This window comes from Sitophilus oryzae, unplaced genomic scaffold (genome assembly GCF_002938485.1).
Source record: "Sitophilus oryzae breed Bouriz unplaced genomic scaffold, Soryzae_2.0 scaffold_374_pilon_pilon, whole genome shotgun sequence".
Lineage (NCBI taxonomy): Eukaryota > Metazoa > Arthropoda > Insecta > Coleoptera > Curculionidae > Sitophilus > Sitophilus oryzae.
Window position 1 is genome coordinate 392,956 of NW_022146945.1, and position 26,982 is coordinate 419,937.

The window sequence follows — 26,982 nt, forward strand, 5'->3', positions numbered from 1 at the left end:
TCGTATATAGAAATTTCGTTTTATACCCGCTACGGATACGGTATTTACAGAACGGATCGACGCAGAGTCGGACTGGCCATATTATATATAACTGTGGGGAGCCAGCGGCTTCGCGGGCCCCTTTATAGTTCATTATTTATTCTTAACAATATTGATTTTGCATTGCATTATGGCATTTTGCATTGCATTGGTTTACCTTTCATTAGGAGTAGTTCGATTTCTATACAGGGTGAGTCTTAAGCCAGTACAAATATTTTCAGGGCTGGTAAATCTCGATAAAAACATAATATTTTCTCTTTACCGTTTTTTCAAATAAATCCAAAACAGCCGAGTTATTTCACTTTTAAAATTTCCAATTTTTTTTTATAATTTTGAGAATCATTGAGAAAATCCAAGGATTCTCAAAAAATTCTTGTAAATTTAATCTACTACCTATGTTGCCATATTACAAACAAAATATGTTTTTAAACTAAAAATTAAAAAAAAATCCAAATTTTCAAAAAAAATTGCGCAAAAAACCTCATCGTGTTTCTTGGGTCGAAATATGCTACCCCTAAAAATATTTGCACTTATTTAAGACTTACCCTGTACCCTGTATATAATAAGGAAAAATTGACTAAAGCGTAAGGCGAAAAAATACGCAAAAAATCCACATGGGCCCCTCCTTACATTGCCACTCGGGTCCCTTTGGCCTAGTGCGACCCTGGATCGACGTACTGTACAAAAGAAACATACGAATAAGAATCCGTGTGTTTGCTTTCGCGTGATCGTAACGGAAATTACGGAGATGCAGCATTTCGATGGCTATTTACGATCATTGGGAGTTAGCAGATTTTATTGAGTTAAAATAGCAAATTTTCTTTAATGGGAAAAAATGTATTTGCTTTCCCTATTTATAGAGTATTTTTTTCTATATCTAATGGTATAAAAAAAACTTATTAACGTAAAAAATTGAGTTAGCAGGTGTTATCACGTTTCACTGACGAAATAAAACTTTTGTAATGATACAAATACAAATATACTTAAAAAGTAAAAGTGTTTTGGTGTATTGTGGTGATTTAGTGTTTTATTTTGCTGTGTAACACCAAAGGTTCCAACCCTCAACTGTAATTTACACTTCTTGTAAAAGAAAACAAATAACTCTGTAAATATATCGATTTTATTAAAAACATTATGTACAATTAAGTAACGTTAATAGAAAGAAGGATCTCTAGAAAGGTTGAAAAGTGTCGGAAAAAAGTGCAATCCATTAAATTTAACCAGACATTTGTAGAGTCCATAATTAACAATTCTAAATCTGAATAAAAGCTATGAGAAAGATATCTATATTTATTACAAATAAATGGATGAGAATGATTGAGCTCAGGGTCATGATTCGATATTATTTTGATAGTACTTTTTTTGTCGAAATTGTAGAAAATGAATGCCCAGAAAACAGTATCACGGTAAGCTACGTTCATTCTTTCCGCATTGTAAAGGTTCAGATTTAGCCATCTGAGGGTGCATCCACATCATCCTAGAAAAAGCGGAACGGCGTATCGGCGTAACAACCTTGAATCAATTTCCAGAAATTCTATTGGCGGAAATTTTTGAGAGATGAATTTTTCAGCCAATAGAATTGCTGGAAATCGATTCAAGATCGTTACGCCAATACGCCGTTACGCTTTTTCTAGGATGATGTGAATGCACCCTGACCGGTTATCATTGTCGAATCCGTCCTGTCTCTAGAAGTGACGGTTTTCGGATCTCCTGGCATTTCTTTTTACCCTGTTCTGGATCAAGTGCACCAAACGTCGCGAGAACGACGATATTTTGTTCGATGGTCATATCAGGGAATATTGCCTTGTAGTTTTCTTTTCGTCCTTGGCGACGCCAACTTGCAGTCGCAGTCCTTCTGCTTGCGCGCTGTATTCCGCGCATCTAGCTTCGAACCTCGCTTTCAAACCTGAAAGAAACGGCAAAGTGAATTTGTCGGATTGATCGACTATTTTTGGGCAGTTTTTTTCGAGTTTTGTGCGCTCTTCAATGATATACAGGGTGTTCAAAAACATGTGCCATCTCTCGTGGGGAGATTCCCCACGTAAAAATAAAATCTATTTTTCATATCAACATAGGTCCGATTCTGCTTTGTTTCGTAGCTACAGGATGTTAAAATCTTAGATGTTAAAGTACTTTTAGTGATTCAAATGAAATTTTGAGGGTTTGGTTACTATAAGCATAGTATAAGGAAACTAGTAGTTTTACTCCTTGTCAAATCCTTTGTTCTTTTTCTGCCACTTTATATGACCTTGTTCTCGCCTCCCGTGACCACTGACGTAGCTGTATAGTCGTGGTCTATTAACTAGGCAAAGTATAGTCGTGACACTCGCCATAGTTTCACAGATATGTATTTAGGAAAATATGAGTTCACAATAAAATAAAATAAAATAAATTATCATCGAGTAAAAACTTGCTTGAAAACAGAATATTTTCACATTTCGTGTAGGTAACAATTCTTCTGTATCTGAAAATCTTCTGATGGGAAGAAATGCGGAAAAAATATATAATGACATATTTTTATATTATTATCTATTTCAGAGATTTTCTACAACTTTTTTTTGATTTAAAACAAGTTTAATTTTCTGTAGATAACTGGATTCGGCATCAAATTCTGCATATAGTACACTGTCTTTATTTAAAGCACACTGCGGTGTTGCCATTTTATTTCTTATTTACTAAAACTTTGGTTGCGATTATAACATTATATACGAAAAGTGGTAAAAAACTAGAGTGAATACAGCTTTATTAATACTTAGCTATATTTTCTTAAACCTGAAGGATACCAGAATAAATTCATGTAGAAAAATTTACTTTATCATATACAGGATATTTTTTATGGCGTCACCAAAATCGTAATGTTGTATCTCATTTTTCTTAAATGCAACACCTTGTATATTATTTTTCTTTCAGATGTAGAATTAAAAGGTGAACATTTTTTGTATTCAAAGTGTTCTTAAATTTTTAGCTGTTTTGCAAATATTTTCTGTTATTTCATAACGTATGGGATTTTCAACGATAAAATATTAGACAAAGATCATATTAGGTGGCTTTGATAAAAATTTAATGTTGAAAGAGCCATATGTAATATAATACTGCGAATATCTGCGAAACCGTTAAAAATTTACAAAACACTTTAAAGAAAAAAATGTTCACTTGTTAATTCTGACAGAAAAATAATATACAGAATGATGCATTTAAAAAAATTGAGATATACCATTTTAAATATTCCGATTTTGGTGACGCCATAAAAAATACCCTATATAGAATGATGTAAAATAATAAAAAAAATAAAACTAACTTTACCATAACTTTTTTGTGACACCCTGTATATTAACAAAATATTTTAGGATAGGCCCCTTTATAAACCTTGAAACATATGAATAAAACTTTTTTCACATCTTCGACAACGACGACGATATTGGACTTCCTCGCACTAATTGACAACCCTGTATATTTACGGTGGTTTAAAGCTAGGTGTGGCACTTTTCTTCCCTCAAATATAAACTCAATATTTTGTCTATAATATTTTGAATATTGTTATATTACGACCACTTATAATAAAAAAAAAACATAAAAAAATACAGTCCACTAAATTTATAAGTGATTATGCTATTATAAAATTCTTTCAATTAAAAAATATGAATAATTTGCAGATACTTTAGATGTATAAAATATTACTTATTTATTCTAAAATTGTTTCAAAAACCAATCTATATAAATTATCTCGTAAATTATTGGAATGAAAATTTTATGGCAAATCCCCTGACTAAAAAATATTTTCATGTACATATTTGAGACAACCTGTATATCTAAAAACTATTTTTAAAATCTGCCCATATGCTAAAAAAATAATAACAATTAATTAATTACTCAGTCTTCTAACTAATATCTCAGCTTTTAAAATAAACAAATATAATTAAATGTTAATTGATAATTACTATCAGCTTGCCGATTTACATCCGATGGAAATCTAGAAAACTCAAAGAACAATTTTTTGAATTTATTACTACAATTAATAGCAGCACACAGTAAGGCACTCATTTTTTTTTCAATCCATCTCTGTGCTGGGACGCAGCGCTCGAACCTCGCAGCTCAACGGACGGAATTCAACAGGGTTGCCACAAGAAAATTTTTGAATGTGCAGAATTTGACCATAAAAATGTGTAGCATTGTGTAGCAATCCATGACCAATAATTGTAAACTATCCAATAAGACCAAGAATAAGACGTAAAATCGCCAAATTTTAAAGCATAATTACGAGTCTCGATAAGAGTCTCAGTTCCACTCGTTTGTATACGTCAATATATTCATTTCCCATTTCATTTCTTCTCATGCCAGCAAATATTGCAATGACGTCAAAATTGATGTCGTGAAACTAACGATTTTATGGAAAAAATTAGACCGGTTAAAAAAGTCTGTTTAAAAACTGTAAACAATTGAGGACTGTTTAATCGGCCAAATTTGTCCATAGAAACTGCAGTCCTTGCTGATATGGGAGGAAAAGTGAAATAGGGATTGAATATTATTCACGTATGCCAACGAGTGGTCCGAACTACAGTGAAATTTGGCCTCTGAATTTGGCCAAAGTACGTGTTATGTATTATTTAAGGAATTAAGCAATCCTGTCTATTTACCGTTTTTGACTCGACCAATAGATGACCGAAAATGATATTTGTCAGTTCAAAATTTAAAGTTCACTTGAGGCCTCTTTTAATGTAACTTAGATAACTAAAACGCAAAAAAAACAGCTTTTGTCAGCTGATTTACTGTTCTGGTATTATTTTTTATAATAAATATGTGAATTCTCAAAATGTGTAGCACAGGCCATTCTGGTGTAGCTGTGCAGTCATGGAAGCAAATGTGTAGCAAAATACACAATTGTGTAGCTTGTGGCAACCCTGGAATTCAACTGAAACGCTTTGCAATCTGCCGATATTCGACAGATTGCAAAAACTGGCAGAAAATATTTGCGAAAGTGCAACTACTCTTTTCCTTAAACTATGCTATAAGTGCTACATATTTTAATGCTAAAAAAGTGTCGGTAAATTTGGCAGGGATGGAATGGATATGGAATGGAAACGGAAGGTATAGTGAGGATCAACCTTTACACTTCTTGTAAAAGAAAACAAATAACTCTGTAAATATATCGATTTTATTAAAAATATTATGTACAATTAAGTAACGTTAATCACATTCAAGCAGACATCTAAAGCCTGTCTATTATTGTCAATAAGGTTTGATTAATAGAGCTCTATAAAGTTTTTTTAATAGAAAGAAGGATTTCTAGAAAGGTTGAAAAGTGTCGAAAAAAAGTGCAATCCATTAAATTTAACCACATTTAAGTAGACATTTGTAGAGTTCATAATTAACAACTTTAAAGCTTCGTTCGGAACCTCGCAATTAGTGGAATAAATTAGTGGTTTCAATTAGCGTAGAAGTTTGTTCCTTTAATTTCAATGTAAGCATTCAGAACGTCAAAAATTAATGGTAGACATTTTCAATTAGTAGAAAAAGTTAACAAACTTTTAACTTTTCCACTAATTATACTTCAAAATTTGGGAAAAATGTCATTTTGGCCTTTGATATTCCTCCGTCAAGAGAAATTGTGGTTAGAAATCAAAAATTGATTGTTTTATAATCTAAATATTAGGCTTTCTTTATGGATACAACTGACTGACGCAAGCTGTTTCTAGGATATTCTATTAATTTTAATTGTTTTTTAAATATTGTGAATGATCGTAAACTAAAAAATATAAAGTGTAATTGAAAGCACACTAATTTATTCCACTAATTGCGAGGTTCCGAATGAAACTTAAATATGAATAAAAGCTATGAGAAACACATATTTATATTTATTACAAATAAATGGATCAGATTTAGGCATCTGACCGGTTATCATTGTCGAATCCGTCCTGTCTCTAGAAGTGACGGTTTTCGGGTCTCCTGGCATTTCTGAGCATGTACACGACCAAGGTCGCCAAACGTCGCGAGAGGATGATATTTTGTTCGATGGTCATATCAAGGAATTGCCTTATAGTTTTCCTTTCATGCTTGGCGATGCCAACTAGCAGGTGCAGTTCTTCTGCTTGCGCACCGTATTCCGCAAATCGAGCTTCGAACCTCGCTTTCAAACCTGAAAGAAACGGCAAAGTGAATTTGGCGCATTGATCAACTATTTTTTGGGCAGTTTTTTACGAGTTTTGTGCGCTGTCCAATGATATACAGAGTGTTTTAAAAAAACATGTGCCGTCTCTCGTGGCGAGATTCCCCACGTAAAAATAAAATTTATTTTTCATAGGTCTGATTCTGCTTTGTTTCGTAGCTACAGGGTGTTAAAATCTTAGGTGTTAAGTACTTTTAGTGATTCAAATGAAATTTTGAGGGTAAATGTTACTATAAGTGCTACCTATTTTAATGCTAAAAGTGTCGATAAATTCATCAAGGACGTACATATGGGTTATCATTGGAATATGCGCCCCGGTTTTTTTTTCTTATGATTCAGAATTGTGTAGGCCGTTTAATACCAATTAAAAGTTGATGAGATATAAACGCAATTTTATTAAAATTAATATATTTTATCTTATTTATTATTAAATATTATTACTAATAGTTATTAGTACTATTAGTCCAACCTACAGAAATTTCAAATAAAAATATAATGGTATTTAAGATAATTACAAAAAAAAAATTAGAAAGTTTTAACATCCTGTAACTCTAAACTATGCATTTCCATACCTATAATTATAGGGACTTTTTTTATATTTTTTGATGAGGAATCAATGAGTACTTAATTAAAGCTTTCTCAAGTTAATGATATTAAGATTTTTTTAAAAGTTGCTATTAGACTTGGATCAAGATAAATTAATTGCGTTTATCTCATCAAGGATATATATATCCTTGATGATATATATATATATATATATATATATATATATATATATATATATATATATATATATATAACCAAAACTAAGAAGAAAATTCTTGGGGATAGCGGTCTAGAGGCACAAAATTAAACAATTTATTACAAACGCCGAGCTTTCGGAAAATATATTTCCTTTTTCAAGGCTAAAAACATATCACAAAAGTCAACTGAATATAATATAATATTATATAAACTTACGTGTAAAAAGTTTAATTATAAAAATAGAAAAATATATCAATTTCCATATGGAAGAAAGGAACTAAAATTTTGTATAAAAGTTAAAATCTTCTTAAATATTCATGATTTCTGACATTACTAAAAATTATTTTGACATAGAAAGGTAAATTTAATTATTAATAAAAAACACGTAAAAAACATATAAGGTTAATCACAAGTTACAAATAAAAATAAAGAAAAAATCAAATTTTAAATATTATTTTTATTTTTAATAAAATGGAGTAAGAAAGAATATATATTACTAAGATCCTCAATATCTTTTCTTTTATTAATACAATTATCATTAATGTAAATTTCTACCATTTCAAGAAAAAGTCTTTTATTAGTATTAAATTCAGTATCCAAAATTTTTGCATTTTTAAAATCAATATTATGTAGTGTATCAATCACATGTTCTGATAATGCACAACTACGTTTACATAATCTAAAATCACTAATATGTCTATTAATACGTTCTTTAAGAACAGTAGAAGTTTGTCCAATATAAGAAAGATTACAATCAAGACAACTAATATTATAAACAACACCAGATTTATATAAAGGAAGATCTAAATCTTTTAATTTAGTATATAAATTATTAATCTTTAATATATGTTTACCACATATTTTAACCTGTTGAGGAATAGATAAGATCTTTGTTAAATTATTATTTAAGGAATTTACATACGGTAATGAGAAATAATAACCGTTAACATTATTGTTATCAATATTATCACAAAGTTGAACATCATAAGCAAGAACATTATTACTCGAAATAACATTATTATGTAAGTTTTCTCCAAAACTTGATTGATCATTAACCAACAAATTATTATATAAAAATTTCTTTAATAATAATTCAGGATATGAATTTTGTAATAAAATATTATAAATTCTTTTTAAGTTTTTCGACAAAAATTGAGGATGGCAAATTCTTCTAATTCTATTATTTAATCCGACAATTAAATTAATTTTCATTTTTAGTGGATGGTATGAGTTAAAATTCAAATATCTGCCTGAATAAGTAGGTTTTGTATACCAATCTACTAAGATAAAGTTATCAAATGTCCTAATAACTTTTGTATCAAGGAAAGGAACGCTATAATCAGTTTCTGTTTCAATAGTAAATTGTATTTTTTCATGATATGAATTAAAAATATCCATAATGATATCAATCTTATCAAAAGGTACAGATGTAATTATATCATCTACATATTTTTTAAAAAATGGTAATTGAAAATTTAATTTTGGTATACACTCATTTAATAAATCATCCATAACATATTGTGAAATAATTGGAGAAACAGTAGCACCCATTGGTGTACCAAAAATTTGCTTGTAAAATTTTCCTTCAAATTTACAATAAGTTGAATTAAAAATAAATTCAACAATTTCTAAAAAATTATTTTTATTTAATAATGTGTTACTAGAAATATCCAACCAATGCTTCTCAATACTATTCTTAATAAGACAATAAGGAATGTTACTAAATAATGAAACAACATCAAGACTTATCAGAACATAATTTTGAGGAATTCTTTTATTCATAATAAAATCAACAAATTTAAAAGTATCATGAGTAAAATATTCATTATCTTGATTATAAGACAAGGTTAAAACATTAGTAACATATTGAGACCATTTACTATTAGGAGAATTTATTGAAGAAACGATTGGTCTTAAAGGTATATTTTCTTTATGGATTTTAGGTAAACCATAAAATTTTGGAGAACTTTGATTGTAAATAGTTAATTTCTTACAAAATTCAGGAGTTAATTTATTTTTAAATTTAGAAACTAGTTTATTAGCTTTTTGTTGAAAAGTAGAAGTTGGATCTCTATCAAGTACTTTATAATAATTATTGTCAGAAAGAATTTCTAACGATTTTTGACAATATTCTTCCTTAGTTATAATCACTGTAATATTACCTTTATCAGCTTTAGTAACAATCAAATTAGGATTAGATTTAAAAAATTCTTTAGTATCTAAATATAATTTTCTCATAAAATTGTTATTACTAATGGGTTTATGAATATAATTAGTTAAAACATTTGTAACTTGTGATCTCACAATATTTCTTAAATTTTTAATCCAATTATCATTAACATTTAAAAATTTATTATTTTGAAAAATATTAAAATTATTAATCTTCTTTATGTTATTCTTTTTAATATTTTTGAATTTTTTTTCATTAGATAAATTTTGAAATTCATAAAAATTATTTAAAATATATTCAAGAAATAAATTAGAAAGATTAGTTTTTAAATTATTAATAAATTTTTCAATAAAATTAATATCTTTCAAAGTAATATCTATCTCAAAATTTAAAATTTTTTGGTCTAACCTATTTAAAAAGTCTAAAAATGAAAATTAATTTAATTGTCGGATTAAATAATAGAATTAGAAGAATTTGCCATCCTCAATTTTTGTCGAAAACCTTAAAAAGAATTTATAATATTTTATTTAACTTAAAAAGAATTTATAAGAATTATTATTAAAGAAATTTTTATATAATAATTTGTTGGTTAATGATCAATTAAGTTTTGGAGAAAACTTACATAATAATGTTATTTCGAGTAATAATGTTCTTGCTTATGATGTTCAACTTTGTGATAATATTGATAACAATAATGTTAACGGTTATTATTTCTCATTACCGTATGTAAATTCCTTAAATAATAATTTAACAAAGATCTTATCTATTCCTCAACAGGTTAAAATATGTGGTAAACATATATTAAAAATTAATAATTTATATACTAAATTAAAAGATTTAGATCTTCCTTTATATAAATCTGGTGTTGTTTATAATATTAGTTGTCTTGATTGTAATATTTCTTATATTGGACAAACTTCTACTGTTCTTAAAGAACGTATTAATAGACATATTAGTGATTTTAGATTATGTAAACGTAGTTGTGCATTATCAGAACATGTGATTGATACACTACATAATATTGATTTTAAAAATGCAAAAATTTTGGATACTGAATTTAATACTAATAAAAGACTTTTTCTTGAAATGGTAGAAATTTACATTAATGATAATTGTATTAATAAAAGAAAAGATATTGAGGATCTTAGTAATATATATTCTTTCTTACTCCATTTTATTAAAAATAAAAATAATATTTAAAATTTGATTTTTTCTTTATTTTTATTTGTAACTTGTGATTAACCTTATATGTTTTTTACGTGTTTTTTTATTAATAATTAAATTTACCTTTCTATGTCAAAATAATTTTTAGTAATGTCAGAAATCATGAATATTTAAGAAGATTTTAACTTTTATACAAAATTTTAGTTCCTTTCTTCCATATAGAAATTGATATATTTTTCTATTTTTATAATTAAACTTTTTACACGTAAGTTTATATAATATTATATTATATTCAGTTGACTTTTGTGATGTTTTAGCCTTGAAAAAGGAAATATATTTTCCGAAAGCTCGGCGTTGTAATAAATTGTTTAATTTTGTGCCTCTAGACCGCTATCCCCAAGAATTTTCTTCTTAGTTTTGGTTATAATTGATCGGTCAAGACTTCCTCTTTGTATATATATATATATATATATATATATATATATATATATATATATATATATATATATATATATATATATATATATATATATATATACAGGTGTCCCAATAAATAAGTGCAAATATTTTAACTGGTAGTATAGTTCAACCCCAGAAACACGCCTATGAGGTTTTTTTGCGAAAAAAAAATGTTGAAAATTAAAAATTTTTTCTTGACATTTTCAAAAAAATTGAGAAAAACTTTCTCTACGGTGTATCTAAACCTTGCAGTGTTGCAACCTCCTATGTTATCTACATAGTTCTACATTTATAAATTCATAGAAAAATTTCTACTCAGAAATTAGGAATGTTAAATTTTTATCAGTGCTCATTATTAATAATTATTATAGAAAAAAAACACATTAATTATTTTATTTTTAGTACTTACCCTTTCAATGAAAACTTAACAAAAACCACCGAAAATTAACTAAAACATTACGTTTATGACGTTTACGAAAATGATTCATCATATTATTCACAACCAGGTCACAAAAAAGAAATTCCTAAAATGTTTATCGTAATTTAGAATTCAATATTTGTTTTCTTTCATGTTTCTCTGTTTTATTTGAACCACTGATTTACAAAACACCTTGAAAAGCGCACACATTACTTTGAATACCGTCTCTTATCGCCACTTTACGAACTACTTTCAATCTAAGACATGTTTCACTCAACAGTTTTAAATACGTATTTTTTTCGATGTATTTGGACAGCCCAACCGTCGCGCGTCGGCCAAGAGTGCCACGTGTGAACTGGTCCTTTGAGCCGCGCCGTCGTGGCAGGCTTGCGTCAGACGACGATGTTAAGCAACGTTGCCATAGTTACAACAATTTCAAATTCAAGACATTCGAAGCAATCAAATTTGTATTAAATTTTAAAAATAAAACAGATAAACATGAAAGGAAACAAACAAAACGAAAATGAATTGATTATTCGTCGGGCTGTTTTCGATATATTGAATTCTGAATTACGATAAACATTTTACAAAATTCTTTTTGTGACCTTATCAATAATCAATTCATTTGTGTTTTGTTTGTTTCCTTTCATGTTTTCTGTTTTATTTTTTAAAATTTAATAAGAATTTGATTGCTTCGAGTGTCTTGAATTTGAAATTATTTGAAATGCTTGGCCGATGGTTGGGCCGTTGACGGAATTGTCGAAATGCATCGAAAAAATAGCGAAAAAGCAAAATACGTATTTAAAATTGTTGAGTGAAACATGTATTTTCTTAGATTGAAAGTAGTTCGTAAAGTGGCGGTAAGAGACAATAATTCTCAACATTTATTCATTCAGAAAGATATTCAAAGTAATGTGTAATGTGTTGCTTTTCAAAGGTGTTTTGTAAATCAGTGGTTCAAATTATGATGAAGCCTATATGAAAATAATGTGTTAAGTTAAAAATGGGGACTGTTATTTTAGCAGTTTTATAATAGCACGTACAAGTAAAGCAGCACAATGAAGTGTATTTTAGTTAAGTGTGTATTGAAAAAGAGAACTGTCGCAGTTACATCGATCTGTCATAAGTATCTTTTTTAATGTTGGGTAAGTTTTTTAATTTAACTTTTAAACATTTAACTTTTAATTTATTTTATGTAATAATATCACAATCTTAAAAATGTAATGCATCTCTGCAAACTCCTCAGGTGTTGTGATTTTATGACTTACTTGTAAACATATACTTTCTTGTCCATATGGCAACACAGTGCGTCGAATAACTGAAATCCGGGCTTGATCCGGGTAATTGGATGTAGTTGGCAATATCTGCCGGCGGTTCTCAAAATGTTGCGATTATTTTTTTAAATTTTCAAAGTTAAATAACTCGGTTATTTTCAATTTATTTTAAAAATGGTAAAGAGAAAATATGTTTATTTTGACCAGATCTCATTTCTGGGACACACTGTATATATATATATATATATTATATATTCTCTAAAAATAGAAAAAAAATCAGTGGCGGACATGCTTTTTTTTAATATTCCAGTGATAATCCATATGCACGTCCCTGGTGAATATATAGACACTTTTTTAGCTTTAACATAAATATATCGCGTTTATAGTAACTTTTACCCTCAAAATTTTATTCGAAACATTAAAAATACTGGAAGAAAATTAGTATAAATCGAAAAAAATATTAAGACTTTAACACCCTGTAGCTACGAAACAAAGCAGAATGGGACCTATGTTGATACTTGGGTCTACAGGGGAGATCAATAATTAGTAATAACAGCCGATACCTTCTAATTTGTTATAGAGTTTAAAAAATCTTTTGTCCTAATTTTATACCGAATATCTAATTTTTTGAGATTAGTTTAGCATGAGTTCTAGTTTTTGTATGTGTTTTTTTAACTTATAGACGGATATAAACAGCATTTGTATTCTTCTTGACCGTTTTTAGTATTTTATGTGTAATAATTTAATAATTAGTAGGGAGTTAGTTTAGCCAGTTTTTCTACTAATTTAATATTTTAATCATGACTCTCGCTGTCTTCTAAATTTTAATTAATGTTAAAATTTAATTTAATGTTGAGTTAAAACAGGAAAACTAAAAAAAATAAGAAATTTAGTTTCAGCGGTATTTAGAAAGACTGCAAGTTGAACAACCAACAGGGTACAAAAAAAGTACCTTTATTTGAAAGAATTTTGAAAAATGACTTTAGGAAAAGTTATTTTAATTAAAAGATAAGCCTAAATATAAAGTCACAGCCTCTTATGCGGAAAATAAAAATTATGCGGAAAATAAAAATTTATCAGAAAATTTTGAAGCGTCCTCGTATAGTGCATTTTTTGATGTTCCGCGTATACTCGTGTTGAAATTAACTAAAATCAGATAAGAGTTTTTTATTTAAAAATTAAAATCTAGATAGTTTTTATTTATTTTTCTACAATTACGGTATGTTATTACTATTGCAAGGGTACTTAATTTATGTTTATAATTTTCAAAATATTTTTTTCATATGTCAGATACTTTACTATTTCAAGCTCAATATGTGAAAAATAGTTATTTGTTATATTATAGTTACAAAACTTGCAGTTCGTTTGATTTTACCCTGACACATTCTAAGTACCGCTGATATGGTTATCGGACATGTACTAAATTTTGCAGGGTTGGAAAAAATCATGATTTTTTTTAAAAAAATCATGATTTAATAATTTTTTTTTATTTAAATCAGTTTTTTTGATTTAAATCAGATTTTTTTTTATTTAAATCAGATTTTTTGATTTTAATAGAAAACATTATTTAAATCGGATTTCCAAATAATTAGGACTTAATTCCAATTAAAGTTCTATTCTAAATGGCTTAATCTTCATAACTATGCCCGATACTGATAACATTAACAATTCTACGGCGCGTGTCATTTTCCCCACATCGGTCAGCAAACCAATATATTCCATAAAAAAAGTTGCTCGCTTTGGATCAAAAAGATTTTTTTTTGAAATGTCATAAGAGTATTAATTTTTGTCATTTCAACGCCTAGGCATAAAAGTAAAGCACTTTTACGTCTAAGCAAAAAAGTACAAAAATATATTATTAAACTGATATTAAGCGTCAATTTCAACGAGTGTACAAATTGTTACTCAATTACTTACAAGGTATTACCTCAAATTAAGTATTACTTTTTATATTATTTGAAACTTTTGAAATTGATTAAAAAATTATTTGTAATGTTTGAAAAAATATAGTATATTCTACTCGGAGTAAAAATGTACTTTTGTGCCTACCTGTTTACGCTAGTCCGTCAAACTTACAACCTCGTCAAAAAAAGTATAATTTTTACTCCTTACACAATTCACTATCGTTCGGAAATAGTCTTAAGTCGAGAATGAAATTAGTATTATCTATTATCAAAGTGTAAAATACTTGCACTCTGCAGAGTACTGCAGGTCGAAATGTCGGTAGAAATTTGGAACTAGAAAATAAATTAATGAAGGCAGAAGTTATCTTGATACAGCTGTTTCAAAAAGATATACAACAACATATTTTCTGACAACGATTTGAAGATATAGTCTAACATCAAAAGAACTTTTTTCTGCACTAGAGGTTGCGAATGAAAAGTATTCGAACAGCGTTTTTTTGTCACTTGTACATAAATTTCAAAATAAATCCAAGCCCTTTAGAAGTCTAATGGATTCACACGAAATTACTTCAAAAATCGCTCCAATATTTTAATTGATGAATAGATATGTAGTAGGATATGTGTTATACAAATCATTTTTTATATAGTTTTATTTTTTCATTTACACTTGCTTTTTGAATTATTAAAATTATTTAAACGTTACAATAGCAAGTGTAACATTTTATTTAATTATAGATATAGGGTATATCTGTTAAAGAAATATTTTTTTTATTGTTTTCTAGGACACATTTTTATAACTTTTACAGTTATTTTTCGATTTATAGTAAAGTTTTAAAAAAGTTAATTTTTTGATTTAAATCACATGATTAAAATTAAAAAAATCACCTGATTTAAATCATGCCAACCCTGAAATTTTGACAGTATTCCCATTTAGATATGACTTCTAATAAAAAAAATTCCGATATATCCCATACTTACATACCCTGTATACCCTTTGGGTATTTTATTTAATTTTTGAAAAGCTTATTTCCCTTTCAAATACAAGTATGAAATGAAAAGAAAATATACAGGGTCGCTTTTATGTATGGAAACGGTCGATTAGTAGGTAAAATATAGGAGGTACCGCAAAAAGTTAAATATAAAAGTAATAGGGTTTATAAATATCTATTAGCGGGTAATAAATTTAAGTATACAGGGTCGGTCATAAAGTCGTGGCACATCAAAGTTTCATTTTTTTAAACAGAACCCCCTGTATATTATTGCATATTTCATTCCTTCCTTCAAATCTAAGCAAAAATCGAAATACACACTGTACCTCACACCAACCGTTTCCGAGTTGTTGACTTTTGAAAATATCACTTAAACAATAATTTGATTTTATTAATTTCGATATGTTCAGTTTCATTTAACGATGCCATTTTGCCGAAACTGATACTTAATAATGTTTGACATTAGTTCTTAAGTTAGCACTTACCTATCTATACTAATATATAAAATCCTTAAGTGACTGACATACTGATTAATCACGATCCTGATCAAACCACTCAACGTAAGAAGCTCAATTTTGGTATACAGGTGATTCTAGCGTGTAGAGGTTCGATAATAAGGGATTTTTCGAAATTCCATTTCCAAGAGGGTGAAACCACCCCTCAAATATTACAATATTTTTTTATTTAAAAAACGGTCAAGTTTCCGAAAAAACGCTTAAACACGTATATTTTATTTTGTTTTTTACATATTTTAAGATTTTTTAAAAATGTATACAGGGTGTTTCGAAAAATCTGGTCATTGATTAATCACGATCCTGCTTAAAGCGCTTGACGTAAAAACCTGATTTTTGGAAAACAAATTGACTTTAGGGTGTAGAGGTTCGATTAGAAGGGATTTTTCGAAACTCGAATTCTAAAGGGGGTGAAACTAACACTCAAATATTAAAATATTTTTTATTTAAAAACCGGTGAGTTTTTCGGAAAAATTTTTAAACACGTATATTTTATTTTGTTGTTTTACATATTTTAAGATTTTTTATAAATTTATACAGGGTGTTTCATAAAATATGACCATTGAGTAATCACACGATTCTGCTTAAACTGCTTGACGTTTCAAGCTGATTTTTGGCAAACGGATTGACTGTGACAAATATTGTAATATTTGAGGGTGAAAACGCCCCTCAAATATTACAATATTTGTTATTTAAAAAACGGTTAGTTTTTCGGCAAAACGCTTGGACAAGCATAATTTATTTGGTTTTTTTACATATTTTGAAATTTTTTAAAAAATCATACAGGGTGTTCCAAAAAGTTGGGTAATTTCTTAACCACGATTCTGCTTAAACTGTTTGACGTAAATAGCTTATTTTTGGCAAACGGATTTTTCGAAATTCCAACGAGATGAAACTCCCCCTCAAATATTACCAAGTTATATAATAATATCGCCATATTGTTTTTTCTCATGCTGACATAAATGTGAGAAAATTTTATCCAGTTTGTATGTTAATGGAAATTCTTGCTTTGCTTTATCATCACCATTACAAGTGATTAATTCGACGCGATCAAAGTCGCTGGTACACGCTAGTAGATGTATAAAATAAGAGTATAGCAAGTCTGGAAATTAATAAATTTTCGTTTAACATTTCAATTATTCGATTTATGTACATTGTGTATTACGATTATTGTTTAAAATTGAAGGAAGAATTGAAATATGCAATAATATACAGAAGATTTCATTTAAAAAAAATAAAGTTTTATGGGACACAACTTTATAACCGACCCTGTATACTTAAATGTACTAGTAGCTAATAGGAATTTAAAACCCCATTACAAGAGTATCACAGTTTCGGCAGAATGGCATCATTAAATCAAACCAAACAGATCGAAATTAATTAAATGGAATTGTTTAAGTGATATTTTCAAAAGTCAATAATTCGGAAAGGGTTGGTTTGAGGTACATTGTGTGTATTTCGATTTTTGTTTAGAATTCAAGGAAGATAGGCCAATAAGCGAGGATAAAAATAAGGTATTACCTCCGAATTCTTGACACCCGCACCGATTGACATGAAATTTTAACAGTGAATAGAGATATATCGTCAGCTTTATGACGAAAAGGCGTATAATCGATTTTTGCTACTTTTCAGGAGAACAATTTAAAGAAAATCACTTACTTTATTTGGCCAATAAATGTAAAGTCTTTAATTTTTTAATAGTGTTTTGGTATTAACACTTAAACGGAGACATTCAGGAAACGTTCTGAAGATAAATTGAGCGTAAATTCTAATAAATAATTTATTTTTAGTTGTTTAATAGAGATAGGCCTTTTTGTTATAATAATAATAAATTTATTTCCGAACGAATTGTATGCCCATGTAAAATAAATTTAAAAATGATGGTAAAGTGTTTTTAATAAGGAAAAAAAATAAATATAAAAATAAAAATACATGCATACAAGAAAAAATTTGAAAATAACCAAAAAATCAGAAATAAATATTTTTAAATACTTTTATTCGCGTTGGATTAGATCAACTGAAAACAAAGACAATTTTCATTCCATAAGCAAAGACAATAATAAATTAAAATACTCTTATCTAGCTTATTTTAATAATATTGTTTTTTATACAAAAATACATTTTTAGTAATTATTTAGTTAATTGAGGGCATTAGTAGAGGGCATACACACGGTCCATTTAATAAAAAAAACCAAATTAAACAAAAACAAAACATGTTTCTTCATTCATGCCTTTTTGATACAAGTAACTGTGGAGTAACAGTTTCTGTTTTTTTCTATTCAATGATAACAAATTCGACTTCCATTCTACGTGTTTATGCTGGATGATGAAATTTTCCAAAAATTGGCAGGGATGACAATGCCAATGGCCTCGCCTGACAATGATAATGAATTGAAAATTCTTTTATTTTTCGGGTAAGTTTTTGGTTTGCTAAAATGTTCTTAGGGAAATTATGATTTTGGGAAATTTTCCATTAGGGCAATTTTCGTTTTCGTTGCTTTCGATCAATTTTCCTTCGGCCATTTATTCTCGGACAATCTTTTGGATACCCAATACCAACAACATTCTAACAATGGTTTTTGGCAAAAAAGCAGACTCAAAATCACACTGTAAAAGAGAGCTGCTGCCATGATAGAAGTTTTATTTTGTCCCAAGCAACAATCAGAAAATAATTAGGCAGAATGAATGGTGTGATTTTCTCTCGCATGCATTTTTATAACTTAAAACAAAAGGACCTATCTCAAATTCCATATTTCTTGTAGTATAACAATTGATATAACAAAGAGCCCTATCTCAACATACGTCTCTTCGTCATAACGAAGAATTGTAATATTTGAGATGGGGTAAATTTTTAAACGAATATAAAATGAAAAAGGTACAATATTGAGATGCGCAAATTCGCTAAAATATGAGTCATTGGGCACGTCATTACGTTGATATCTCAAAATCGCCAAAAATCGAGATACGCATTTTCGTCATAAAGCCGACGATATGTAAGAAACAAAAGTTACATAGTAGCGATGTGTGCTTTCACCCTGGGTATGAGTGCCACCCCTTCTCGGGGGTGAAAAATAGGTCACCCATTTTAATTACAAAAATCAATAAAGAGGTGAATTCTAAGCAAAAAATGTTCTATAACGTTTTTTCAGAAAATTAATATTTTCCGAGTTATTTAGGATTGAAAATGTTGGTTTTTCATCTAAAAACTGCATATTTTTCTGCAATTTTTTATAAATAACTCGAAAATCTTGCGTTCTATCGCAAAACTCATATAAAGCAAAAATGAAGTCTTTGGAATAACGAATCGATTCATTTTTTGTTGTTTACCATAGGTGTAGTAATAGCCGAGTTATCACTCTGTAAACTTGATTCTTTATTTTTCGAAAACTAAATTGCAACCTTTTACCGTAAAATAATGGCGAAAGAACACATTTTTCGAAGAAAATGAATATGGCGGTTTTTAAAGTGCTTAAAAAGACCTTTTAAATGTTTTTTTAAAGGTCTTTTCAAGTTCGTAGCTCAAAAACTCGCGGAGTTATGATGAAAATAAAATGGTCACCTCATTTTTTCGGAAAAAAATTAACAACAAAATCTATGACTAAAATCATAAAAATAAAAATTATCAATTTGTAAGAAATTATACGGTCTACAAATTAACCTCTATAGTTGAACAGTCTTGAACTCTTCATTTTCACGAGATTTTTGGGTTTTAAGGGCTCAAAGAAGGTGGTCCTTACATGCAAATCAAACTAAAAAAACGTAATATCTACGAAATAAAGAGATCTACAAAAAAATTAGAATGGAGCAAAAATATTGCAAAAAAGACCTTCAATTTTCCTCTGTTGCATTTTTTACGTATCTTGCTTAGTTTTTGAGATGTCAAAAAAATTATAATTTTTTAAAAAACAAAAAATTTTTTTTTTCATTATTTTCAATTTTTTTCCAAATTTAGGCATTCTAAACCACTCGAACTTGCAGAGTCAATTGCTAGTACCTAAATATAGCCAAATGTACATATATTACGCTTAGTTTTTATTTTTATGATTTTAGTCATAGATTTTGTTGTTAATTTTTTTCCGAAATAATGAGGTGACCATATTATTTTTATCATAACTCCGCGAGTTTTTAAGCTACGAACTTTTTTAAGAAAGCATTTAAAAGGTCTTTTCAAGCACTTTAAACACGGTCATATTAATTTTCTTCGAAAAATGTGTTCTTTCGTCATTATTTTACGGTAAAATGTTGCAATTTAGTTTCCGAAAAATAAAAAATCACGTTTACATAATGATAACTCGGCTATTACTACACCTACGGTAATCAACAAAAAATGGATCGTTTAGCTAATCCAACAGCTTCATTTTGCCTTATATGAGTTTTGTGATAAAACGAAAGGTTTTCGAGTTATTTATAAAAATTAGCAAAAAATATGCAGTTTTTAGATGAAAAATCAATCAATTTTCAATCTTAAATAACTAGGGAAATATTAATTTTCTGAAAAAATGTTATAGAACATTTTTTGCTTAGAATTCATCTCTTATCAATTTTTGTAATTAAAATGGTTGACTTATTTTTCACCCCCGAGAAGGGGTGGCACTCACTTCCAGGGTGAAAGCACACATCGCTACTATGTAACTTTTGTTTCTTACATATATCTCTATTGACTATTACAATTTCACGTCAATCGGTGCAGGTGTTCAGAATTCGGACCCTAAAACCCTCGTTTACTGGCCTAAGAATTGAAATATGTAATAATATACAGGCGGTTTCTATTTTAAAAAAAAATTAAACTTTTATGTGCCACGACTTTATGAACGACCCTGTATACTTAAATTTATTACTCGCTAATAGATATTTAAAAGGATGTACTTAAACAGCCGTTAAACGGTAGCCTACTAAAATGCCGTTAATAGATATTGTGACGTCGTTCATGTCGGCGGAAAGTAATATCTAGCCATAAGCATATTGCAAGAGCACCTGTGGCTCCGTGGCTGAGGCTACCGGTTCGTGAGCGAATGGTCCGGGGTTCAAATCTCACGCTGACCAACACTTTTTTATATTTTTTTTTGCTTATAGCGTTATCTTATTGCATTGGTTTCACTCTTTTTTGTTGGATTGGTTTAGTTATTTGGCGGGTTGGTTAGCGTGGTTATTTGGAGGGTGTTAATTCATTGGTTAGTTGCTTATTTGGTGGGGTTGGTTGGTTTTTACTAATTTATATTTGTTTTTTAAATTTTTTTATCAGTGTCGAGGTTAGTTGCGTTGGTTAAGTTGGTTATTTGGTGGGGTGGATAGCTTTGGTTAGTCCTTATATAATTCCTGTATTTCATAAAGCCGTCAAGTGCGTCACATCAACGACGTCATACCTATTAACGGCATTTTAGTAAGCTACCGTTTAACGGCAGTTTAAGTACAGCCTATTTAAAAATCCTATAACTTTTGTAATTAACTTTTTGCGGTGCCTCCAATATTTTACCTAATAATCGTTTCCATACATAAAAGCGACCCTGTATAAGACTACTATATATGCTAATATGAGTGATATGTAAAGTCTTTACTACATGTGTTGCAAAAATCATTTCTCCATATAAAAATCGGATTTATTTTTTATATCAACATAGGTCCGATTCTGCTTTGTTTGGTAGCTACAGGGGGTTAAAGTCTTTTTTTTTTCGATTTATTATAATTTTCATACTACTTTTAGCAATTCGAATGAAATTTTGAAGTTAAAAGTTACTATAAGTGCCACATATTTTAATGCTAAAAAAGTTTCGAGAGATTTTTTGTTATCTCATCAAGGAGATCGAAGTCGAGAAAATATCAAGATACAATTCTAATCGGCATTTAACCGCCTATACAGGGTTGTTCACCACATACGACACGGAGTATTGCAGCTAAACGATTAGATTTTTACAAATTTTAAGTTTTGGGTTCGTTGAAGGACTATTAGAGCTACAATTTAAAAATATTTTTACAAGATAAAGAGTGTCCCAAATAAGTAAAAAATATTATAATTGTATTTTTTTTAAATAGAACACCCTGTATATTATTCTATTTTTAGATTCTACAATTGAAATAAAGGTTATTAATTTTATAAATTTTTTTTAATTTAGTTTATCACACTTAAACCTTACCGTTTTTGAAATATTTTCAATTTTATGAAATTGCAGTAAAAATTTTAATGCTTCATTTCTCCAAGGATACCAAAGTTTTTTATACTAAATATTTAATGGAACACCCTGTATATTTTACGTGAATCAGATGCACAATTTAATTCTCTATCAAAATGTATTATACCATTTTTTACCTGTCTCTTCAAGTTTTTGTAGAAAATGCATTTTTTTATAATTTAGACCTCATTTATCACTATACCCATGAAATATTGACATTTTAGATTGTTTTTAAACATTTAACAAATTTTCCAAGAGTACAATACTAATATTGTCGATATAGTTCGCTTATTTTATTAAAAAAAACTGTTTAAATATTTTTTTTTTGTTAAAGATGACCAATTAATATGATCCCTGCATTCAAACTACATTAATTGACTGTTTACGTTGATTAATAATAATTGCTGCAAATACTAAAAAACTGAATTTTGTATGTGTATTAGACAGTGTGGTAAAAAGTAACACCTTATAAATTTTATTTCATTTTTGACGAATGCTTACTTATATCAACAGAGACGTTCATTTTCATAACTTATTATTATATAAATTTCTGAGCCAAATCCACATTTATTTAGAATAACTTATTAATTGAAACAATTAAGTAAATAAGTAACTAACAATTAAGTATCTAAGTAACTAATTTTTGGTCGGAAATAATGGCAGTATATTTAATTGGTAAACTCTTTTACAAAGATGTAAATATTTTTTTTGTATACAAATTGGCTTGCAATATTATTAATTTACCACCTGTACATTTTGTACATATATGTTGCTTTAAAAAATTCTGAAATGTCAATATTCCACTGGTATAGTGATATATGAGATCTAAATTATAAGAAAATGCATTTTCTACGAAAACTTGAAGATATAGGTAAAAAATGGTTTAACACAATTTGATAGACATTTAAATTGTGCGTCTGATTCACGTAAAATATACAGGGTGTTCCATTTAAATTAAACAATTTATTGCCGTTTAAAGCTAGTAATTATTTAATATAAATTTTTGACACTCTGTATAAAGTAGTAAAATTTTTATTATTGAAACACAATATCTGATCAATTAATAATCTTCAGTAAATAGTTAGTACTAAAAACTTTGATACCCTTGGAGAAAAGGAGCCTTAAAATTTTTACTGCACTTTCATAAAATTAAAAATATTTCAAAAACGGTAAGGTTTAAGTGTGATAAACCTTAATCAAATTTACCTTAAAAATAGAATAATATACAGGGTATTCCATTTAAAAAAAATACAACTAATATTTTTTACTTCTTTGGGACACTGTATCTTGTAAAATTTTAAACTGTAGCTCTAATAGTCCTTCATCGAACCCAAAACTTACAATTTGTAAAAACCTAATCGTTTAGCCACAATACTCCGTGTCGTATGTGGTGAACAACCCTGCATAATTTTAGTAACAAAAGAAAAAATCAGTGGCGTACATGTTTTTTTTAGAAAAATATTCCAGTGATATCCCACGTCCCTGGTAAATTTATTGGGACTTTTTAGCATTAAAATATGTCGCACTTATAGTATCTTTTACCCCCAAAAAATATTATTAGAATTGCTAAAAGCATTTGAAAGAAAACTCTAATAAATCGAAAAAAAATGCAGACTTTAAACCCCTGTAGCTACGAAACAAAACAGAATCAGACCTATGTTGATATACTACTCCCCACGAGAGATGCTTCATGTTTTTTGAAACACCCTGTATAAAATAGACGAAGAATAAATATTACAAATATACGTTGTATTTTTCAGTTTTTTTAAGATAAAATCAATTTAATATCACTTACTAGAAAAGGTTGCTGCGTCCTTCTTCAACAATTTAAGCTTGTGCCTCAACTTCGCGTTCTCGGATTTTCTCTTCAAATTGGCCGTAGTTTTTTCATGCGGTTTCAGGGCAGTTCGCAACGTTTTGATTTGTTTCCTTTTCTTCAACAACAAGCCCTCCAACCTGGTCACTTGCTCTCGTAACTCTTCAGCCTTACTATTCTCAGCTTCAGCTGTAAATAAATCAATAAAATTAAACATATTCCGTGTGTTGTTTCATCGCCGGCCTGAACATAGGATATCATGTAGATTTTAAAAACGATGTATCGTCAGTGAAACGTGATAACCTGCTAACTCCATTTTTACGTTAATAAGTTTTTTTTATACCATTAGAAAGAGAAAAAAATACTCTATAAGTAGGGAAAGCAAATACATTTTTTCCCATTAAAGAAAATTTGCAACTTTTACTCAATAATATCTGCTAACTCCCAGTGATCTGAAATAGCCACCGAAATGCTGCTATCTCCGTAATTTCCGTTACGATCACGCTAAAGCAAACAAACGGATTCTTACTCGTATGTTTCTTTAGTACAGGACGTCGATCCAAGGTCGCACTAGGCCAAAGGGGCCCGGGTGGCAATGTAAGAAGAGGCCCGAGTGGATTTTTTTGGGTATTTTTTCGCCTTACGTTTTGGTCAATATTTCCTTATTATATACAGGGTGAGTTTTAAATAAATGCAAATATTTTTAGGGGTAGTATATTTCGGCCCAAGAAAAGTGATTATGAGGTTCTTTGCGCGAATTTTTTTTTTGAAAATTTGGAATTTTAAAAAAAATTGAATTTTTTTTTTATTTTTAATTTAAAAACATACTTTGTTTGTAATATGGCACCATAGGTAGTAGATTAAATTTACAAGAAAGAAAATCCAATGATTCTCAAAATTATAGCAAAAAATTGGAAATTTGAGAAATGAAATAACTCGGTTGTTTTGGATTTATTTGAAAAAACGGTAAAGAGAAAATATTATGTTTCTTTTATCGAGATTTACTAGCCCTGAAAATATTTGCACTTATTTAAGATTCACCCTGTATAGAAATCAGGGAAGTACCCTAATGCAAGGTAAACCAATGTAATGCAAATACTATAATGCAATGCAAAAGCAAATATTGTTAAGAATAAATAATGAACTATAAAGGGGGCCCGCGAAGGCTGGGGCCCCCCTAATAGTTATATATATATATAATATGGTCAGTCCGACTCTGCGTCGATCCGTTCTGTAAATACGGGGTATCCATAAAGGATAAGGGGAAAAACGAAATTATCTATATACGAGCAATTCATCGGCGTGCTATAAATAGTTTAAATAACCATTACTTACTTGTACAAGAATTTCCATAATATCTAATCAGTTTTATTTTTTTCAACGTTTTTCCACGTAAATGATACATAATTTTTATAAGAATTAAAAAAAATAAGGAGAAAAGTAATAAAAATTAATAAAATCACGCACTGTTTTCCAAGCTCGGTCTACTACGATTGTATAAAAAATAGGATAAGCATGGAAGGATTTTACCATATCTTCTAAGAATTATAAGTCTAATTTTTAAATTATTCCAAAAAAAATTATTTTTTTTTATTTATTCCATTAAAGTCCACAATGCTGCAATTTCAGATTTTTAAAAATGCATTAAAAATTTATTCGTTTTTGAACTTGTATGTTTTGCTTCTAGACCGACGATATTATAAATATATGGTTATGAATATCATATTTTTTAAATTTAATTGATTATTTCTAAATCTGTTTGGGTAATACCTATTCAATTCCATTTTCAAAATTTTAAACAATAAAGGTTGCTATCTCCAGAAGTATATTTTTATTTCTTATTTCTGCAAGACGCTCAAGTGATCAGCTATCTCCCTATTGCGTCTGAAAAAAATGATGTAACAAGAAATATTGAGTTATATTGTTCCCCAGCAAATAAAATTCTTATCTCTTTATCATATTAACGCATGAAAATACTTCCTACATGTGTACATATTTTTTGTACGATTTTTTTGCTCTCCTGTAAAATTAGGAATAATCGAGTTAGCAGTTTATCACGTTTCACCGACGATATATAAAAGATCCCTATTTTATTTTACGGAAAAATGTATTTGAAACTTTTTGAAGTACTTACTAGAAAGCGAATTGTTCATTTCGAATAGCTTCTGCGGATCGATGCCTTGCGGAGTTATGAACTAAACTGTCTAACGATAGATTAAGAACTGATCTTTTCGCATATATTTCTGTTTCTTAAATAATTTAGACTACAAATGGCCAATTACTAGTCAATAGTAGACGACAATGTTTCGGGAAAAAATGTCAATAAGGCCGGACCACTTTTTCTATTCATTGAACAAAAAAAGCTAAATTATTTTACGACAGAAATTCTTCACCCAATTGTAATAAAAAAACTTATAATTGCTGAATATACCGGGTGCATCTCAAAAGTGGCTCGCCCCTATAACTTTTTTATTTTTTCAGATAAAACAACGAGATTTGGTATATTAGTATGCTTATGACATAAATTAGGATTGATTGACATATTCAATTGTTTTCGGTCACTTCCGGTTTCTACAACTACTGATTCTTAAATGGCACCCTCGGTATTTTTTTACTTTATTCGATAAAAAATGACACTCTGAATAGAATGACATATCATATGTCAACTTTTGACATTTTCGCATATGATTTATTTGAAATTGTAACATGCGGTTTATAACGACAATTTGACTCGAGGTGTTACTTTTTACCACAATGTTTAATACACATACAATATTCAGTTTCTTTTAGTATTTGAAGCAATTATTATTAATCAACGCAAACACTCAATTAATAAAGTATGAATACTGGGATGATATTAATTAATTACAAATATTTAAGCAGTTTTTTTTTATTTTTTAATATTTGGTACTCTTTGAAAATTTGTTACATCTTTAAAAATAATCTAAATAAATGTCAATATTCCATGGTTATATTTATAAATGAGGTCTAAATTATAAGAAAATGCATTTTCTACGAAAACACGAAGAGATAGGTAACAAATGGTTTAATATAATTTGATAGACAATTAAATTGTGCATTTGATTCATGAAAAATATACAGGATGTTCCATTTAAATTAAACAGGTTATTGCCGTTTAAAGCTAGTAATGCCATTAACCGGT

At 28.6% G+C, this 26,982-nt stretch overlaps 2 protein-coding genes across 3 annotated transcripts in view; one reads left to right on the top strand and one right to left on the bottom strand.

Moving 5' to 3' along the window:
* Positions 1-26,982, top strand: part of LOC115885098 (nucleolar protein 16) — a 36,029-nt gene that overhangs the window by 6,752 nt on the left and 2,295 nt on the right. The gene's annotated exons all lie outside the window — the stretch shown is intronic.
* On the bottom strand, positions 1,685-26,151 carry LOC115885099 (protein bicaudal D-like). Of its 2 annotated transcripts, none has more exons than XM_030903886.1 (3): positions 25,954-26,151; positions 23,799-24,008; positions 1,685-1,945 (listed from the first exon to the last, which is right to left on the bottom strand). In XM_030903886.1, the coding sequence occupies exons 1-3, from the start codon at positions 25,970-25,972 to the stop codon at positions 1,824-1,826; spliced, it is 351 nt and encodes a 116-aa protein (XP_030759746.1). In that variant the 5' UTR covers positions 25,973-26,151; the 3' UTR covers positions 1,685-1,823. The 2 variants fall into 2 exon arrangements, with proteins under 2 accessions (XP_030759746.1, XP_030759745.1); XM_030903885.1 differs by lacking the exon at positions 1,685-1,945 and adding an exon at positions 5,872-6,172 and having other exon boundaries at positions 25,954-26,137.